The sequence below is a fragment of the Anabrus simplex genome, chromosome X (genome assembly GCF_040414725.1).
Source record: "Anabrus simplex isolate iqAnaSimp1 chromosome X, ASM4041472v1, whole genome shotgun sequence".
Taxonomy (NCBI): Eukaryota; Metazoa; Arthropoda; class Insecta; order Orthoptera; family Tettigoniidae; genus Anabrus; species Anabrus simplex.
In genome coordinates, this window is record NC_090279.1 from 114,137,967 (window position 1) to 114,157,528 (window position 19,562).

Here is a 19,562-nt window from a genome sequence, read left to right on the forward strand (position 1 = left end):
TATGGCGATGATGGGATAGGAAAGGCCTAGGAGTTGGAAGGAAGCGGCCGTGGCCTTAATTAAGGTCCAGCCCCAGCCTTTGCATGGTGTGAAAATGGGAAACCACGGAAAACCATCTTCAGGGCTACCAACAGTGGGATTCGAACAGAAATATGTTTGAAGTCCGATCTGCGCGGTCAAAGCTTGAGTGTTTTTCTAGTCAGTGTGCCTGTACCCAACAAATTATTATGCATTAATACAAATATGGAGACAACAAATGTATAATAATAATAATAATAATAATAATAATAATAATAATAATAATAATAATAATAATAATAGACTTTTCCTCCATACCTCTAGTTGGCCATAATTACTGTAGTTTTCTTGTTTTTATTATTGTTGTTACCGTGGTATAGTGGATCGGCAGAGGTGAAAGAAGGTGCCGGGGTGAATGGGTCTAACTACAAAGCCGAGATAGGAATTCAAATTTCATTAAAGGTTATATTTTCGAAAATAACAAAACTTAACAATGTTCACATAGAATTTCGAAAGTTAACAAATAACAACAAGTCAACAAATAACCGACACTCAGGTACAAGACCAGGAAAAGCCAAGATTTAGAGACAATTCAACAATCTGGGCTTCAAGCCCCAACATTTACCATTTCTGAGCTCTCAGCTCACTAACACATATTTACCAAAGGGCAGTAATCCCCTAATGACATGGAGCACTTGCTCCCACCTAGCAATGTCAAGCCTCCTAGAGGCATATTTCCAATACTTAAAAGAGCTGACCCGCTCTCAGTTTTTCAAGCCTATTAAAGGCAATACCAGACTTTACGCTAAATTGCCATCAAGGCACAACTTACACAACATGAAACGGGGGTATCTTGTACCCAGTCTACTGGGCCTTAGTAGAAAAATAATAGGTTAAGTAAATGGCCCAAAATGTAAAAATGAATGGAGGCGTGAATTTGCACTCCTACATGAAACTTCTTCAAACCTAAGAGGCACTAGGCCGATGAAACAGGAGCTATTCCCAAACTATGCAGGTGACTCGTATAATGAATAAATTTAACACATTAAGGAAGAGTAGAAAATCGGTTACCAAAACGTAGTCACCTCAAGACAAAATGAAGGGGAGCTCGAGAGGGTAAAGCACTCTCTATCCCCGATTTACCGTTACAGATATATGAAGTTTTTACATAAACTGGAAGAAATTTACGTGTTTATAGAGATAGGTTACATGGTAAAGGTCTCAGACCTTCCCCGCGGGTTAAACTGCTGAGCTAGCAAGAAATAAAGACATTAAGCGGCCATTACCTTACTGAAGAACTGCTGCCTGAAGAAAGAGGCGCTTCCCGCCTCCTGCTACACGTCCATACACTAAGTTAGATGTTGATGAAGTGGTCGAGAGACAGTAAAATCAGCAGTTTTTATACCCTCGGGGAAGGTTCGAGAGCTTTCATGAATAATTAAGACACACCCACAGGCGTTTATTGGGTAGCTTAAAGTTACACATCAAAATCGAAGAAGAAAGACACGATGGGTCAAAAATTAATTACAGAAATTCTGGACTGGCTAAGTTCAAAACTGGCGGAAGGAAAGATTAATATTGCCAACCCACAAATGAAAGAACGAAATTTAGTAAGGACAAAAACCTATGAGTACAAAATTTCTTCAAATAAAGTTCCTTCACTTTGCACTAGGGTGCATGATCATAGTTTTTTTCGGTAGAGACATCTATGAGAGAATGTCCACACTTCTTTTAAATAGTAAACAAAAACAAGTCGAAATTCACACAATGACATCTTCAGAGGAAGAGTTTAAGTGGGTCCAGTTTTGAGTTCAGAGTTTCTCCTGAAGAGGAGGATTTATTGGCGCAAAATTTAAATGTGCGGCGTAGAGGTGTACCACCCGGTACAGTTTATATTTTTATTTTTTTACACTTCTGGCACTATCCCTCGAAGACTTTCTTGAGACCCGTTCTTCCATACAAACATTTGTATTATTTTGGTTTAGGAATACCGGTAGCGCAAGTTTTCCCAAATATGAATGCACTGAGCAGCGAGATGTGTTAGTTACTTCCCACATTCACGGAAAATACCGAGGAATTGTGTTTACTCGCATGTATTTTGGGGAGAAATGACAGCGCGTACTCAACATTATTTACCCAAGAAATAACCATATGTAGGTTCAGTTGGTCACTATCCACTTTTATGCTTGTTCTGTATCAACAATAAAACGCCCTGCTGTAAATCTGTGTAACAAGAAAGTCATCAGCTGTGGAAAATGAGTGAAAAATACTCCTTTATTCTTCGTAACAGGTGTTTTTTTCGGTTGGGATTTTTGTTTTTCATAAAGGTAGCCTATGCTCATACGAAGAAAATGAAAATATTAATGTATATTTACTTGTATAGTCGTATTTTCGCCATGGTACGCACAAGTTTATAGCATTGTGGCAACTGCGAACTTTCAGACACTTTATTTAAATTTGCAGCACATTATATTTCCACGAAAACGTGTTGTACGATAACAATTAAATGAATAAATTCCACGAGAAGTATTGCGTCCCTTGAATTTATATTACTCACAAGGTGAACATACCTAAACTATGAAGTCTCATCTTAATAACAGCCGTTTACGTAAATCCTGATGTGATAAAGAACAAACATGCAATATCTTACTTAAATACAAATGTCTGTCTCTCAACAGTCACAATGGCCCCAATCCTTGTGGAGGAAAGCAATGGGAAACTATCTCACTCCTCATTTCCCTAGTATGCCTCTTCATTGACACCTAGGCTATCTATGACAGCTGTTGGTGGAGCTGTAGAGGATCAAACCAGCCCTTGGGCTGAATACCCAACGTACACACACATAATCCTTATGGATTATATTCACAAGTACGATTAGCTCGCCTCAGCTTGGCACGCTTGCTACAGTACGGCCTGTATATTACGAAGAACTGGCGTGTGGCCTCCCGGAGGGGCCCGGTGCACGTTTGTGATAATGAACTGTAATGCTGAAGACGGCACAGACACCAATGAAGGTCGGGAATAGAACCCAGGGCCCCTGGGACCATAGGCCAGCATTTAGCAATGGAACCGGACATTTTGTTGAACTGAAAGAACGCGTCTCGATACATTCTATGTTTACCGAGCATGTCGTGTTGACAGACCATCAGATAACAATGTCTCTTTTCACGAACTGTTTCTTTACGAATTTCTTCAATCAAAATAAAAAAAGAAAATGTCGCACAATACACTCGGTCCATTTTCAAAGTGACGTGCAAACTGTTCATGTAGGATAGCCGAGCGTTTTGACGGTGACATGTAGTTTGCAGGCATTTGAACAGGCTCGTGTAGAATGGGCGTGTCCTCTTTCTTATTGCTCAGAAGACGATCGTGGTTGCAGGTTAGAAACGCGTCAGCACATTATCATTATTAAACGACTTAACATCCCCAGAATAATAATTTTAATATAAAGGACATATTTCAATTCGGAAGAGGAAAAGTGTGTTAGGGATAATGTAAATATCGGGAAATCCCGCCAAAATGTGCTACACTAGCGCACTCTAGGCGTCGCCTTCACATCATTCAGTCACTTTTATGTTGTTAAGAAGTGAAAGTCCACACCAGAAGACACAGTGTATCACAAGCACAAGCTCCCTCTGTGTGTGTATCAGCCTCCACATCCCGGCAGAGCTAGGCAGAGTTTTGAAGGGCAGGAAAAAGTCATGCGACACTCCATGTCGTACGATGTTGGCATGTGAAAGATCTCTGGCGACACATCTGGTGTTTACCTGACAAAATTCAAGAGAAATTCTGTTTGTTCTGCCATCTAGTAGGCCTAGAGTAAAACGGAACGCCGAAATTGGCCAGAAAGCAGCCAGATGGTGTCACATGGTAACTCAGTCCAGGGTGCGGCCTTGAATGGGTCTGTTTACGACAGTCAAAAGATTGATTAAAAGCTTTAAAATCAAGGTTATATTGCTTTTGGCTGTGTTTTTTTTTTTTGGTCAAATTTTAACAAAACACGTCGCTCAGCGACAGAAGAAGATTTCAGGTACAGAACCAGCTCGTTAGCTTAGATACAAAGTAGGGGAAATTAGAAAATCAACAAAATTTGCCAATTAATCATCTGAGCTTTAAGCTCCCAGTTTTACAAATGTTACTTGAGCACTCAAAAGGCAAGGAGACAGGTCTCCCAATTTCATTTACAAGGTATACTAAAACCTCTATCTTTGCTCTATGAATGTATCTAGGAGACTGCGCTCCATACCCTTACTGCCTTATCAAGGCAACCTTCAACAACCAGAGCATCTTTGCTCACTGAAATTGACTCTTTCCAGGCCTCTCGAGGCACAGCCTATATTTTACAATTCAAACAGAATTCACTGTTTTAAACATTCAACAGTCTAACCACTTAACATAAATGATTCAATTTTACAGGAGTATCGATTACTCATTCTACCGGGCCTTTGTGGGAAGAAAAAAACACAGGTTAAAGTTACTGGCCCAAAAATCAAAATGATGTGAAGGCAGACACTTGCACTCCTTGAAACTGACACTTAGAAGTTTTAAACCCTAGTTGGGCTCAGTGCCCGACGTTACAGAGGCTAATCCTATACTAATGAGGTGACTAGATGGAGAAAATTTAAGTTACAGGCTGAAAACGGTTACAAAATCATAGTCACCTCGAGGTCAAGTTGATAGGGAACACGAGAGGGTGTCACACTCTCTATTCCCGAATTTAAGCTAAGTGTTTTGGCTTGTTTGAAATTTACGTAGAAGTTTATTAATAAAAGATTGGAAATTTAAGGTTACATCATTAAAGATAAGAAACTTTCATCTCCAGCTAGCATTCAGAGGCTATCACATAGATATTAAATAGCTGCCATTACTTTAATTTGCAGTAAAGCTCGATGAAGGGAGAGACGCCTTCGCCTCCTCTATTAGCACACACTCAGTAAACTGGACGATCAATAAGACAAGGTAGCTCAAAAAGGTGCCACTTTTATACCCGAGAGGAAGGTTCTAAAGAACTCTGGGACTAAGGCCCGTGACACCCACAATTTCTATTGGATAATGAAATAGGTAGAAGATGAAAATTATTTCCGGAAAAAAACACATAGAAAATTACCCATTGGTCAATTTTGAGGTTGGCGGAAAGAGATCGAAGTGTTGACAACTTAAACACACAAGAAACAAATTACAATCAACTCACTATAGTAAACCTCAAAATAAAAAAATATACTTATTATTATTATTATTATTATTAATTCTTTCTTTCTTTCTTTCTTTCTTTCTTTCTTTCTTTCTTTCTTTCTTTCTTTCTTTCTTAATGTGTTTACCGTTCAAGGTTAGTTTTCCCTCGGACTCAGCGAGCGATCCCATCTGTACCGCCTCACGGGCAGTGTCCTGGAGCACGAAACATTACGTCACTGGATACAACTGGGAAGGAGGACCAGTACCTCGGCCAGACTGCCTCACCTGTTATGCTGGACAGGAGGGATGGAAAGATCGGAAGGAATAGACAAGGAAGAGGGAAGGAAGCTCCCGTGGCCTTAAGTTAGGTATCATCCCGGCATTTGCCTGGAGGTGAATTGGGAAACCACGGCAAACCATTTCGAGGAAGGCTGAGGTGGAAATACAACCTCCCTCTACTCACTTGATCTCCCGAGCCTGATTGGACTCAGTTCCAACCCTTGTACCACTTTTCAAATTTCGTAGCAGAGCCGGGAATCGAACCTGGGACTTCGAGGGTGGCAGCTAATCACATTAACCACTTATTATTATTATTATTATTATTATTATTATTATTATTATTATTATTATTATTATTATTATTATTATTATTATTATTATTATTATACCGAGGTATTGTTAGAAATGTATCTGGATAAGCAAATTGTACACTATAAAGGTTTTTTTAATGTTACACAGGAATCTTGAAGAGAATAAAGAACTAGTTTTGATGAGAGTTAACAGACAATGCTTGTAGCTTGTCTGTTGTAGAGTACAGTATATATTGGTATTGCTCCTTGTATACGGCTCTTATTTAATGATTGACATTTTCCCTTCGCTCCACAGACTGAGAAGAGTCCGACCTCTTGACGGACCATGAAGTTTTGATCCTCGAGTTGGAAGTTACACCAAGACTTCTATGATTGGTGAGTAGTAGATACGTTACAGGACTGTGAGGGACTACAGGGGGGCCTAGACATGGTATGATGGTAAACAGGAGGAAAAGTCGTCTCGTTTTAATTACCGTGTTGACGGACTGATAGTACCTCATAAGTCTTATGGCGACGATCGGTCAGGAAAGGGCTAGGAGAGGGAAGGAAGCGGCCAGACCTTATATAAGTACAGCCCAAGCATTTGCCTGGCATGAAAATGGGAAACCGCAGAAAACCATGTTCAGGGCTGCCGTCAGTAGGGTTTGAACTCACTATCTCCCGGATGCACGGTCATCTTACTCGGCTGGGACCACTGTAAGCGCCTAGGTCCTAACGTAGGGAATGATCTGCGTTGTGGTAATCGTATTAACGAAGTTGTTAAGACAGTTTGCAGATGTTTATGAGAGTATTTAGGGGTTGCACTAAGTCTGTGGTTCCCACTTGATACAACTGGAAAACGTCCGAAGGAAAGCAGCACGATTTGTTTTGGTGATTTCCGACAATCCAGTGATGTTACGTACATGTTGCAAACATTGTGCTGGAAAGACTTGGGAGTAAGGAGAGGAGATGCTCGACTACGTGGTATGTTCCGAGCTGTGAGTGGAGAGTTGGCATAAGCTTGAGCGAATCTTCTAAAAGTACGAAAGATCACAATATGAAGATAAACTTCGAATTCAAGAGGGAAATTGGGGTAAATATTAATTTATAGGAAGAAGAGTGTCTTCTCTTCCACCGGTTTCCCACATCTGTGGGTCGTGATTGGAATAAATGATCAAGGAAAATGTTCAATAAATGTCCCAAGTTCTTTGAAAAGGTTTAAGAAAAAGCTAGGCAAACAATTAATAGGTAATCTGCCCCCTGGATGACGGTCCTAAACGCAGATTCATTGATTGATTGATTGGCATTTTTAAAAGTTCTCAGGTGTAGTTACTTCACTACTACTTCTACTAAAATGTTTTCTTTCCTCCCCTGAAGGGGGGAGGCGGGCCTCTTGGACGGTAACGCCGTCTCTTAGGTCGAGAGATTTGTTACGGTGAAGGAGATGCTCGGAGAAGGTGACGGGGTTAGCGGCCGTGGTGTCCCGGCATTCGGCTTAGTGCACCAGAATGGGAAACCATTCTCAAGACAGCCCACGGTTGAGGCCAGCCCTGTCTCGTCTCCCGAATGCAGAGGTGTACAGCCACGGTACTGCCGTGACCACTTGAGGGCTTAGACCCACTCTGCATCTACCGACCTCCTACTTACTTTGAAGTACTGTTCGTTTTGCGGGAAGCGCACTGATATCCTGGTTAACCTGTATTTTAAACATTCAGCATCGCTTCCACCTCCATTAAACTGTGTGTAATATTTCACGCCAGTGTTCCGGCAGCTCGGTGATGCGCGAGAGAAGACACGTTCTTGTCTCAAGACTTGATAACTAAAAGCTGTGTAAGCGGAGTGGAACGACCCGGTTCAGCATGGCCGAGCTCCAGCGCTGCTGTTCGACTCAAGTCCGCGACTCGGACTCTATTACCCAACATTTGTAGAATAGTTGCAGCAAAACATAAATCATACGGCTTTATATGTTAAAAAGTAAAATGGAGGCGAGTTGCATGTACCACATGCCAACTCTCCTGCCATTCTTAAATCTCTGGCAGTACCGGGAATCGAACCCGGGCTCCCAAGGACGCTACGGAGGTGGGCTCTTTATATGTTAAAAATATTGTTTTGAAACTGTTACATGAATTTCCGTGGTCCAGAGAGGCAAAGAAGCGTGAAGGATAAATGGCTGGACAAAGCCAGAACCAAAGATTAAATTCTGATTAACAATATTTCTTTTATTTCCTTTCCTTCTTTCTCTGTTTCTTTCTTAATCCGCTTACCCTCCAGGGTTGATTTTCCCCTCCAGACTCAGCGACAGATCCCACCTCTACCGCCTCAAGGGCTGTGGCCTGGAGCGTGAGACTTTAGGTCGGGGATACAACTGGGCAGGTGGACCAGTACCTCGCCCAGGCGGCCTCACCTGCTATGCTGAACAGGGGCCTTGTGGGAGTATGGGAAGATAGGAAGGGATAGACAAGCAAGAGGGAAGGAAGCAACCTTAAGTTTGGTACCATCCCGGCATTTGCCTGGAGGAGAAGTGGAAAACCACGGAAAGCCACTTCGAGGATGGCTGAGGTGGGAATCGAACCCACCTCTACTCATTTGACCTCTTCAGGCTGAGTGAACCCCGTCCCATTCCTCGTACTACGTTTCAAATTTCGCGGCAGAGGTGGGAATCGAACCTGGACCTTCGGGGGGTGGCAGCTAATCACACTAACCACTACACCACAGAAGCGAAGAGATAACAATATTTGCTGAAATTTCTTTTCTTAGAAAACTAGCCAAAAGAGAACAACGAAAACAGAGAATCAACAACAGGAAATTCACAAACAAGCTTAGAAAATTTATAACCGGGGAGAAAGGATTACAATTTTCAGACAAGATTTAGAGTGGAAACAAGACCAATAGGTCTTATTAAATACAAGTCCTTGGCATAAATAGGTGAGGCACTGCCCTTATACAAGAATCCCTCCGCAGGCGGAATTATGATAGTACTGTATTTATTCATAATAGAAAAAGCGGAATTTTCCAGATCAAAGTTACCTCTAGGGAAAACGAACCCTCAACTACAACCCTGAACAACAATTTACACTTTACAGTGCCCTCATAGGCCTCGAACTCACATTTGGTAAATCAGTTTACATTAATGACTCCACGTCAAAATGCCTCTGCTGCTAAAAGCTTATTCAACTTTCACACTCGCTATCCTTGTGTCATACGGGAGCCACATCCGAAAAGCGCATCGATAGATCGAGAAAATAGACGAGCCGAAGTTCATACTACATGGGACATGGCCAAGAAATGAAAACAAAGGCTAACGGAAAGGCCGAGAAGAAAAATGGAATGCAGCCTGAACCCAAGTGAAGGGATTTTAAGCTGCAACACCTTTCCAAAAAATACAGCTATTTTCATACAGGTACTTGGGGACATCATTCAACCAGTCACTACTGATCTGCATTTAGGGCAGTCGCCCAGGTGGCAGATTCCCTATCCGTTGTTTTCCTAGCCTTTTGTTAAATGATTTCAAAGAAATTGGAAATTAATTGAACATCTCCCTTGGTAAGTTATTCCAATCCCTAACTCCCCTTCCTATAAACGAATATTTGCCCCAATTTGTCCTCTTGAATTCCAACTTTATCTTCATATTGTGATCCTTCCTACTTTTAAAGACTCCACTCAAACTAATGTCATTCCACGCCATCTCTCCGCTGACAGCGAAGCGAAATGTACACAATGTGTTGCACCTTTCTTGCCACCTTTTCCCTTCTATTTCACGCTTCACCGGGCGAGTTGGCCGTGCGGTTAGGGGCGCGGCCGTGAGCTTGTATCCGGGAGATAGTGGGTTCGAATCCGGCTGTCGGCAGCCCTGAAGATGGTTTTCCGTGGTTTCCCATGTTCACACCAGGCAAATGCTGGGGCTGTATCTTAATTAACGCCACGACCGCTTCGTTCCAACTCATGGGCATTTCCTATCCCATCGTCTCCATAAGACCTATCTGTGTCGGTGCTACGTAAAGCCCCTGGAAAAAAATCATGCTTCTGCATCTTTTTCTCACACTTTCATCTGTGTTTTTAAAAGATTAGACAGAATGTTTTCTCTTCTTGAACAGATTTTAAAAATTGTGTTTAATCAGAAATTAACACCAGTCAATAAATACAGTACATATTGAAATATAATTAATGGAAATCATCGGTAATTCATATCTCAGCAACAACAGCTGTTGAATCAAATTACAATTTGAACAATTATTGTGCAGCAACTAAAGTTAGTACTGGCGTGAATTTCGCGGTTCCACCCATGGACTGCGTACTCTCTTGTTGGGGTGATAGTGTTTTACCAGTCCGGGCCAGAACGTATTTTTCACAACACAAAATCATACCGGAGGTTAAGAAGGAGAAGTTGTATGCACTTTCAGGAGACTTCAAGATGCAAAGTAAACATGACAAGCATGAAATAAACGCGCATTCAGTACAGCAGAAAAGCTAAGCAGATTACTCTGATACACGTCTTCGCTTCAGGATCTGAAAAGCAGCGGTCATTGGTTGAGTTCAGTGCGGATCTACTCATATTCAACCTCCTGTGACTCGTCTAAACTCAGTTCAAACTTCACAGTTGGATCATAATTTACATTTATTTTATTCTACTGCAACAAAGTTAAAAAATGTCAAGCTTATAGTCCGACCACCATCAGAAAATGCTTTTGCTGTTGTTAACCTAAATCCAACCTTGGAATGAGAATATTGTAAAATAATCAATTCTTTCTGTGACAACAGTGAAACAACTCCCTGACTTTGAACTCCTGCTTTACCCAAGGTCTGGCCAAGCTCCCAGAATTCTTCGCGCCATCGGCCATATTGGGACCAAAGGCCTCCACTCTGTGTTATTAAGGTGTCGTGGGTCATTGTGTCGCTCCAAATTATTCATTTAAAGGGACTAGGTTACTGAGATTCCCGAAAGATAAGAACAGGAGGGCAAAATGGGTTCAAAATTGCCGACGTCATAAGTGACAGCCCACAGAACATTCGCAGCTGTGTGAGATTAGGATAACCTTTGCTAGATAAAAATGAATGATCACCAAGTTTAATTATATTTACTTTTGTGGTGTAGTGGTTAGTGTCATTAGCTGCCACTCCTGGAGGCCCGGGATCGATTCCCGGCTCTGCCATGAAATTTGAAAAGTGTTACGAGGACTGGAACGGAGTCCATTCAACCTCGGACGGTCAAATGAGTAAAAATGGTGTTCGATTCCCGGCTCAGCCATCCTCGAAGTGATTTTCCATGGTTTTCCACTTCTCCTCCAGGCAAATGCCGGCTTGGTACCTAACTTAAGGCCACGGCTGCTTCCTTCCCTCTTCCTTGTCTATCCCTTCCAAACTTCCCATCCCCCAACAAAGCCCCTGTTCAGCATAACAGGTGAGGCCGCCTGGGCGAGGTACTGGTCCTCCTCCCCAGATCTATCCTCCGACACAAAGTCTCACGCTCCAAGACACTGCTCTTGAGGCGGTAGAGGTGGGATCCCTCGCTGAGTCCGAGGGGAAAACCAACCCCGGACGGCAAATGGATTAATAAACAAAGAAAGAAATAATAAGGTAAAATTTGCATAACTTATTCAACTTCTTCTTCTTCTTCTTATTATTATTATTATTATTATTATTATTATTATTATTATTATTATTATTATTATTATTATTATTATTATTATTATTATTATTATTATTATTATTATTATTACTGTCGTATAAAATGTATATCACCGAGCAAGCGACTGCGGGTCTTAGGTCACGTAATTATCAGTTTACATTCGGGAGATAGTAAGTTCGAACCACACTGTCGGCAGCCCTGAGGATGGTTTTCTGTGGATTCCCTTTTCCACACCAGGCAAAAGCTGGGGATGTTCCTTAATTAAGGCCAGGGTCGTCTCCTTCCCTCTCCCATCGTCGCCATACGTCCTATCTATGTTGGTGCGACGTAAAGCGAATTGTAATAAAATGTATTACATTATAACAGTAAAGTTGTGCCGTCATCCCGTGGCGGTGCGGCTCTTTCTTTTTTCAGGCACACCCGCAAGAGATGGTACCATTTCGACCACGTACCATTCTTAAATTTCCCGCAGTATCGGGAATCGAACCCGGACTCCGAGGATGGCAGTTAATTACATAAACTACGAAGACAGTTCTCTAATATTCGCGTTTATTCCTGTTACTAGAAATGTAGCCTAAATTGCTGGCTTTAATATTTATTATAATAGGTCTAATGTTGTGTAGGCCTTAGCCTACATGCATTTATTTAATTTCAACCATTCACACTTCTTTGATCATTATATTACTTTGTTCATGCTTAGGTACCCTAAATTAGGCCTATTGGCTGAAAAATCGATGATTATTTTGTCATATAGTCTGTTCTTGATGCCATTGCAACTGCTCACAGTAAACGAAAACTGAGTGCTTATAGATGACGAAATATATAAATTAGCATTATCTCACAATTCGCAGGTTATGGTAAAACTATTAATTATATGTCAGTCTAGCTCGAGCGGTCGAGGAGAGAGGTCGTGTAGAGTAGTGCGTGCGGTGAATATGGTTGGCATCGAGCAATACCGGGCCGCTATTGGCAAATGGCAGGCGAAATGGAAGAAGGAGAACAAGAATGGATTGGTGATAAGTAAGGACGGATTAAAAATGAGTGAAACGGTGCTGGTAGTGGCAGTGGTAGCGGTGCTACTGGTTATTGGGGGGGTGGAATTAAACCCAGGCCCAAATACCAGTGGAAAATATAACACAGAGGATTTGGCCGCACTCAGGGTCGTTTTGAGTGAAGTCATGCAGGAGAAATGCCAGTGGGAGAAAGTGCAGGAAATAAAGGACATGATGGAGGAGCAGAGAAAGGAGATAGGCAACATGAAGAAATGGCTGGAAACGAGGACGGAGGAATCAAGCAGAAGAGTTGACAATAACGAGAAAGAAATCGAGTTATTGAGAGGGGAAGTGAAATATTTGAAAGAGGAGATGATGAGGATGAAGAAAGAAGGGGAGGAGTACAAGCAGGAGAGATGGAAGAAAGCCATATTTATATATGGAGTTGAGGAAGATGTGAGGGAGGACAAGTTGGAACTGATAGGCAAGGTGATCTACGTTATACGTGATACAGTGAAGATAAATTTCAGTAGTGGTGACATAGACGATGTAGAGAGAATTGGTAAAACTAAAGGTCGGAAGCCAATTAGGGTAAAATTTTTATCTACCCTAATGGCAGAAATTGTGGTAGGTAACAGCAAGAATTTACAGGGACAGAAAATAAGGGTGAAAAGAGACATGGGAAGAGAAGGAAGTGAAAATATGAGGATCTTGAATAGGCACCTATGGTGAGCGAGGAACCAGGGGCTAAAGGCCCGAATAAGAGGTCTGAGGTTGGAGGTGACAAACGGGCGATGGGTTAGAGTACATTCAGTGACGAAGCTAAAGGAGATGGACGAAAACGAGAGGGTTGAGGGTGTTGAGATGACAAGGCAAGATGGGAAGAAGAAAGAAGAAAAGAAGAGGAGGAGAGACGTGGCAGGAGAGGAGAGCATCTCAGAAGAGAATGGGCAGTGAAGCCGGGAGACAGAAGATCAAGATAGTGAAGTGGTCGGTGAGAGTGAGCAGCAAGAAACTGGGAGAGTAGAGTGTAGTGTTGCAGTGAGCAAGAAAGGACAAGGGAAGGTGGATTCAGAAGTCCAAAATAGTGAGGGGGTGAGTGGGGGTGAGCAGCAAGAATCGGTGAGAGCAGGGTGCAGTGGTGTAGTGAACAAGAAAGGACAAGAGGAGACAGATCGACAGGAAGGTAAAAAAATTATGAGTAAAGTCAGAAGTAGGAGCTTAAAAGACATATGGGGAAAAGTACGTAAAGGGATGGAGGATGCAGAGGACATGGAACGGTATAGGTTGGTTAAAGAAGGAGGAATGGAGATGAGGGATGAGAGGTCGATAACTACTAGAAGTAAGAATAGAGGGGGAGACCTAGAAGGGAGGGAGGGAAAGTTATAACTATATTGGAAAATAGGATGTGTGAATATTGAGGGACTAAGGAACAAATTAGGAAACAAGAAAGTTCGGGAAGTAATTGAAAGTTTTGATGTTGTGGCACTCTTGGAGACGTGGCTGGAAACAGGGAGGGAGATTTCATGGAAGGGGTTTGTGATAAAATATAAATATAGAAGAAAAGAGAGGAATAAGGGTCGAGCACCAGGAGGGATGATAGTTCTAATTAGGGAAGAAATTAGTGAAAGAGTAGAGGATATAGAGACCGATATGATGGAAACCATATGGTTGAGATTGAATATGGGAGGGGGTGAGGGAAGGAGGAAGAAAATAAATCTAGCTTTTGTTTACTGCCACCCTAGTAATTCAGCATATGCAAATAAATATTTTTTTGAAGAGTTATTGGTAGATATTGGTAGGATAAGGGGAATGTTTCCAGGTGAGGAGGATATGTTGTTATTCGGGGATTGGAACGCGAGATTAGGGGAACAGAGTCCAGTTTATAGTAGGGAGGATGGAATGTGTTTGTTGGAAAGTAGAAGGAGTGAGGACAAAATTACAAATAGTTATGGAGAGAAGCTCCTAGAGATGTGTGCTGTGGGAAATTTGTATATTCTGAATGGGTGGATAGAGGGTTACAGGACGGGGAAATTGACATATGTTACTGAGAAGGGTGGTAGTGTGATAGATATGGTTTTAAGTTCGGAAGGGATGATTGAGGAAGTTGTAAGAATGGAAATAAGAGACTGGATTGAATCACACCATTTCCCGGCGAGGGTTATGCTGAGAAGGGGGAAGAGAAGTGTACAATGAAGGAAGATGAGACAAATGATAAACGAGGGAGTGGTTATAATAAGTATAAATGGACAGAGAAGGTGGGCCGGGATTGGAATAGGGTAGTAAAAGAGGAGTTACAGCTTCTGAAATATGGGTGGGAAGGGGCGTTAGAAGAGAATAATACTGATAAAGCCTTGGAATTGTTGCTACATCCAATAAAGATAATAGCGCAGAAGGCGAAAGCTAGAAAGGGAAATAAGAAAGAGGGAGAAGAATGGTTTAATAGGGAGTGTGAAGGAATGCGGAGGAAGGTGATGGACGCGTTAGGAGAATATAGAAGGAAAGGTGGGAGCCAAGAAAGGGAGTTTTTCTGTAGATTGAGGAAGGAGTATAAAAAGAAAATTTGTGAGACAAAAAAGACGTGGTTAGAGGAACAAATGGAAGCCATAAATAATGACTGCAAGACAAATAATTTTGAGAGAGTTTGGGATAAGATTAATAAAATTATTAAGGGTGGAAGGAATATAGAGAAAACGAGTATTGAGGAAGTGCAATGGGTCAGACACTTTGATGAATTACTAGGGAATAAGGGGGATGAAAGATGGAGAGGATCGGGAGAAGAAGTAATTTGGAGGAATAGGAGAGTGGCAATTTATGACCTGGATAAAGAAATCACAAGGAAGGAAATCCTGAGAGTGATAAGCAGAGCCAGAGCAAAGTCGGCCGGGGGGGTGTAATGGTATAAATAACAAGTTTTGGAAGGAAATGAGCAAAAATGAGATAATGATAGAGGGCATGGTTAAACTATTCAATAGGATATTTGAGGGAGGTAATTACCCTAAGGAATGGGAAACAGGAATTATATGCCCTATATACAAGGGGAAGGGTAGTAGGAACAATGTGAACAGTTATAGAGGTATATCTCTATTGGATTCTTTGAGTAAAATATATACTGGGGTGTTAGCGAACAGAATAAGCGGGTGGGCGGAAGAAAATGAAATTTTGACAGATTACCAAGGGGGATTTAGGAAAAAGAAAAGAACAGTGGATAATATAATTATAGTAAAGACTATTCTAGAAAAGTATAAGAATATGGCTAGAAGTACGGTTTATGTAGCAGCAATAGATTTTGAGAAAGCTTTTGACAAGGTGAATAGAGAGGCCCTATTAGAGAAATTAGGCAGGCTAGGGATTTCGGAGAAGATGTTGAGGGCAGTGGAAGGAATATATAGGGTTGTCAGGTTTTGTGTAAAATTGGGAGAAGGGAGACTGAGTGGACCATTAGAGTCCAAGGTGGGTTTAAAACAAGGATGCAAGTTATCGCCAATACTGTTTATTTTATTTATCAACGATATTTTAGAGGGGTTTGTGGCAGAAAATTGGGCTGTGCCAGTAATTAATGGTTTAGAAGTACCAGGACTGATATTTGCGGATGTGGTGTTATTGATGACGCTAACTTCAGGGGCGATGAATAGGGCCTTAAAGTCAGTGACGCTATATGCGAGGAAATGGGGATTGAGAATTAATGGAAATAAGTCTAAAATATTAGTAGTACAGGTGGACAAAAGAAGAAAGATAGAAGGTAATTGGGTAATTCAGGGAGAAAGATTGGAACAGGTAAGGAAGTTGGTATATCTAGGAGTTATGTTTAATGATAAAGGAACATGGAGTGACCAGATCAAAAGGGTGAAATATAGAGGATTGGCAGCCTTAGCCTCAGTCAGAAATTTGCTAGTCAAATACCCGGGGATCAGTTATAAAACACTGGGGCTAGTGTTCAGGTCGGTAATCGTTGGGAGGGTATTATACGGCTCAGAAGTTTGGGGGCTGGATGAGAAAAGAGAGGGACTAAGAAGGATTGTTAGTAGTTTTGCTAAGTTAGTAATGGGCTTACCGAGGTGTACAGCAAATGTAGGGGCGGAATTAATGTGTGGGGGGGATTTGGAATCAGAGGGTGTGAAAAGAATAGTTAGATACTGGATGAATTTAAAAAGACAGGAAGGTGGGAGGGTATTACAGGCAGCGTATGCACAGCAATGTAAGAGCATGTATAAGGGTGGATGGTTAGAAAAAATAAAGGGATATTTGGAGAGGATAGGATTAGGACACCTGTGGGGGGAGGTTTGGTCGAAGACAGAAGTGAGAGCGATGAATATACTGGAAAGGAGAATTAGAGATATCCATAGGCAGAAATTATTGGGGGAAAGTAGACTAAGAAATTCGCTGACTGTTTTGACGAAAATAGAGGAGATAGCAGGGTTGAATATTAGATACGTCGATAGGTCAAAACGGTATGGGATGATGTGGTGGCTTTTAGGTTTGCAAAGGAATACAGGGTGGATACAGGGGAGGGATAAGACAAGGTGTGTACTTTGCGGAGATGTGAATGATGATTTTCACTTGCTAAGAGACTGTGAGGTAACGAGGGGGTTAAGACATGGATTATTGAGTGCCGAGCGTCGGGAAATGTTGGGGAGAGGGGATGAGAACGTAATCCTGAGATGGATTATTAAACAATGGGAAAAAGGGGGTGAATTGAACAGGTATTTTTGTGCGACAAAAAAGGCCTGCGAGAGTAAAATGAAGGAGAGTGAGTTAGAGGGTGGGCAGGGGAATAGGGGGGTGGAATAGTTATGTATATAAGGGAAGGGGATAGTATGATAAAATTCTAATGGATTAGGGAATATAGGGACCGAGTACTTAGTTATGTGGAGTTGGGTAATAATACAGGATTGCATGGTCTGTTTGTTTTAAAGTTAGCTGGAATGAAAGTGCTGAAATGCTGAGTGTTGTTGTTTGATTTATTGATTAAGTGTAGGTCAGGAACAACAATGTGACGTAAGTACAGAGCACAATAAGGACACTGGATGAATATGTTTGAACATTGAGTGAGTGACTGCTACAGCTAATGACTGCTAGAAGAATACTATATTATTCTTATTGTTCCTTATTATTATTATTATTCTTTATTATTTATTTTACTCTGCATGTAAACATGTATAGGGGCGAAGTCGCCTGTTATGTTCAATAAATGTATAATAGGTATTAATTATATGTAATCAAAGACAAAGAACTAATTTCAACAGCTTTTTGTTCTTAAATCCATTTTTAAATCCTAAACTCGCCTGTATCCAACACGGAAATACTGTGGGAAACGCCCAGACTTAGTCCCAATATGGCGGCTACTTGTGCGTGTCCTGACCTGTGTATATAGAGCTTGGCTTTAGTGCAATCTAATGGCAACTCTTTGAACTCTAACATGTCAACAAAGTTTAATGTCTCTTCGCAAGGTGCCTCGACTGTTGATTCTGAGTGTCACCTGGTGTATGGAGCTTTAATTAACTTCATCAGGAATGTTCATGTTTTAGGGTTTGTTATTGACTTGTTTTTTAGTTGTCAACACTGTGTAAAACTTTGATCAACCAATGGGACTACTGCCCAGTGATGTAATGTCCCACCAATCAGCCAGTTTAATTAAGTCATTGTTCTAGAACAGTCAGCCATCCCCCTGTATATAAAGCTGTGAGTTTGAACCTTAAAGTGATCTGTGATCTGTGACGATACGCCCTAAAGCCTATTTTCCTCCATCTCTCACCCCCCCCCCAAAAAAGACAATATGATCCACAAAAACAATTATTTTGGCAAAACTGTATCTCTCTCTCTCCAGTCATTCCACTCATGACTGAGTATTGTGACCCAAGGACTTTGTTGGCAGTAACTCTCCATGGTAAGCTCATGATTTCTCTTACTTGATCAACCCATCCTTTTGCGACCCGTCCTCGTGTCCTTGTGCCAGAAACTTTTCCTTGGACAATTAATTTTTCCAGGTTGTCATACTCTCATCTCATAATGTTACCAAACAATTGCAGGATTCTCTGGTACACAACTTGGCATAAACTTTCTTGTATTCCAATTTCCCGGATGACAGAATCATTTGTTCGCTTGGCTGTCCACGGTATTCGCAACATTCTTCTCCAACACCACATTTCAAAGGCGTTGATTCGGTTCCTGTCTTTAGCTTTTATGGTCCAAGTTTCGCATCCATACAGGAAGATCGAGAACACAAGCAAATGGACTAATCTTTTCTTCGTATCCATCTATCTTGCCAGATCTTCTTTAATTTTGCCATAGCTGTACGTCCTAGAATGATGCGACGTTTGATTTCTTTTTCGCAGCTACTTTTATCCTCGATTATTGAATCAAGATAAGGAAACTGACAGACTCTTTGGAGATTGTTAAGGTGCTGTGGCAGCTGAATCTCTGCACCTTTGTTGACAATCATCAGTTTTGTCTTGTTCCAATTAATTTCCATGTCAAGTTTGTGATTTTCCTGTTGTACACGATCCATTATCTCGACAAGCTCCTGTACACTGCTGGCTACAAGTGTGGTGTCGTCTGCAAAACTGAGGTTATTAATTCTCTTCCCACCAATCGAAAATCCTCCTTCCCAACTGTCGAGGGCATGCCTCATGTATCTGCCTCTTGACTAAGGCGGAGAGCAACGTTGGTCAGATTTGGTGGTTACCTGATGATATTTATATGTCGCTGGCGCGGTACGATACTCCTGGAAATGGATCACTGCCATGAGTGGAGAATAGGTGTATGAACTGCGATGCAGGAGCGTCCGAATGAGTATGTTATGCAATGAGTAAATAGGTGAGTGCTATATGAATCTGTATTGCAGCAAAAACCGGCTTGAGGGTCAACCTACATAAGACGGATTTCATCTAATACAATGCAGGCTCCTTCTACAATCCCACTAGGAAACAACACCATAAGTCCCTGCAGTCAAGTACTTAGGAGAATGGATCTGACTTTGGCTATAGGCACCTGGTGCTTATCATTCCTATACAAGCATATAGACCTTTAAGTACCTCTCCAAGAACCTAAAGCTGAAACACTACAACTCAATAGTAAGACCCTCTGTACTCTACGCCTCTGAGTGCCCCTTGATGAATGGAAATGGCCCACTCAGGAATCTAGAACTTAAAAGACATGAAGATCTCGAGGAGGACACCAGGAACG

General features: G+C 41.6%; 1 protein-coding gene across 2 annotated transcripts in view; it reads left to right on the forward strand.

Moving 5' to 3' along the window:
• LOC136886818 (solute carrier family 35 member G1) overlaps window positions 1-19,562 on the forward strand; it is a 234,656-nt gene that overhangs the window by 110,491 nt on the left and 104,603 nt on the right. Inside the window, exon 1 of one of the 2 annotated variants that reach the window (XM_067159649.2) lies at window positions 6,072-6,155. The exons of the other annotated variant lie outside the window; for it this stretch is intronic. Coding sequence (XP_067015750.2) covers window positions 6,149-6,155 — 7 coding nt within the window. The 5' untranslated portion in view covers window positions 6,072-6,148. Of the gene's footprint in view, window positions 1-6,071; window positions 6,156-19,562 lie in introns of those variants that run through there. 2 annotated transcript variants of the gene reach the window in all.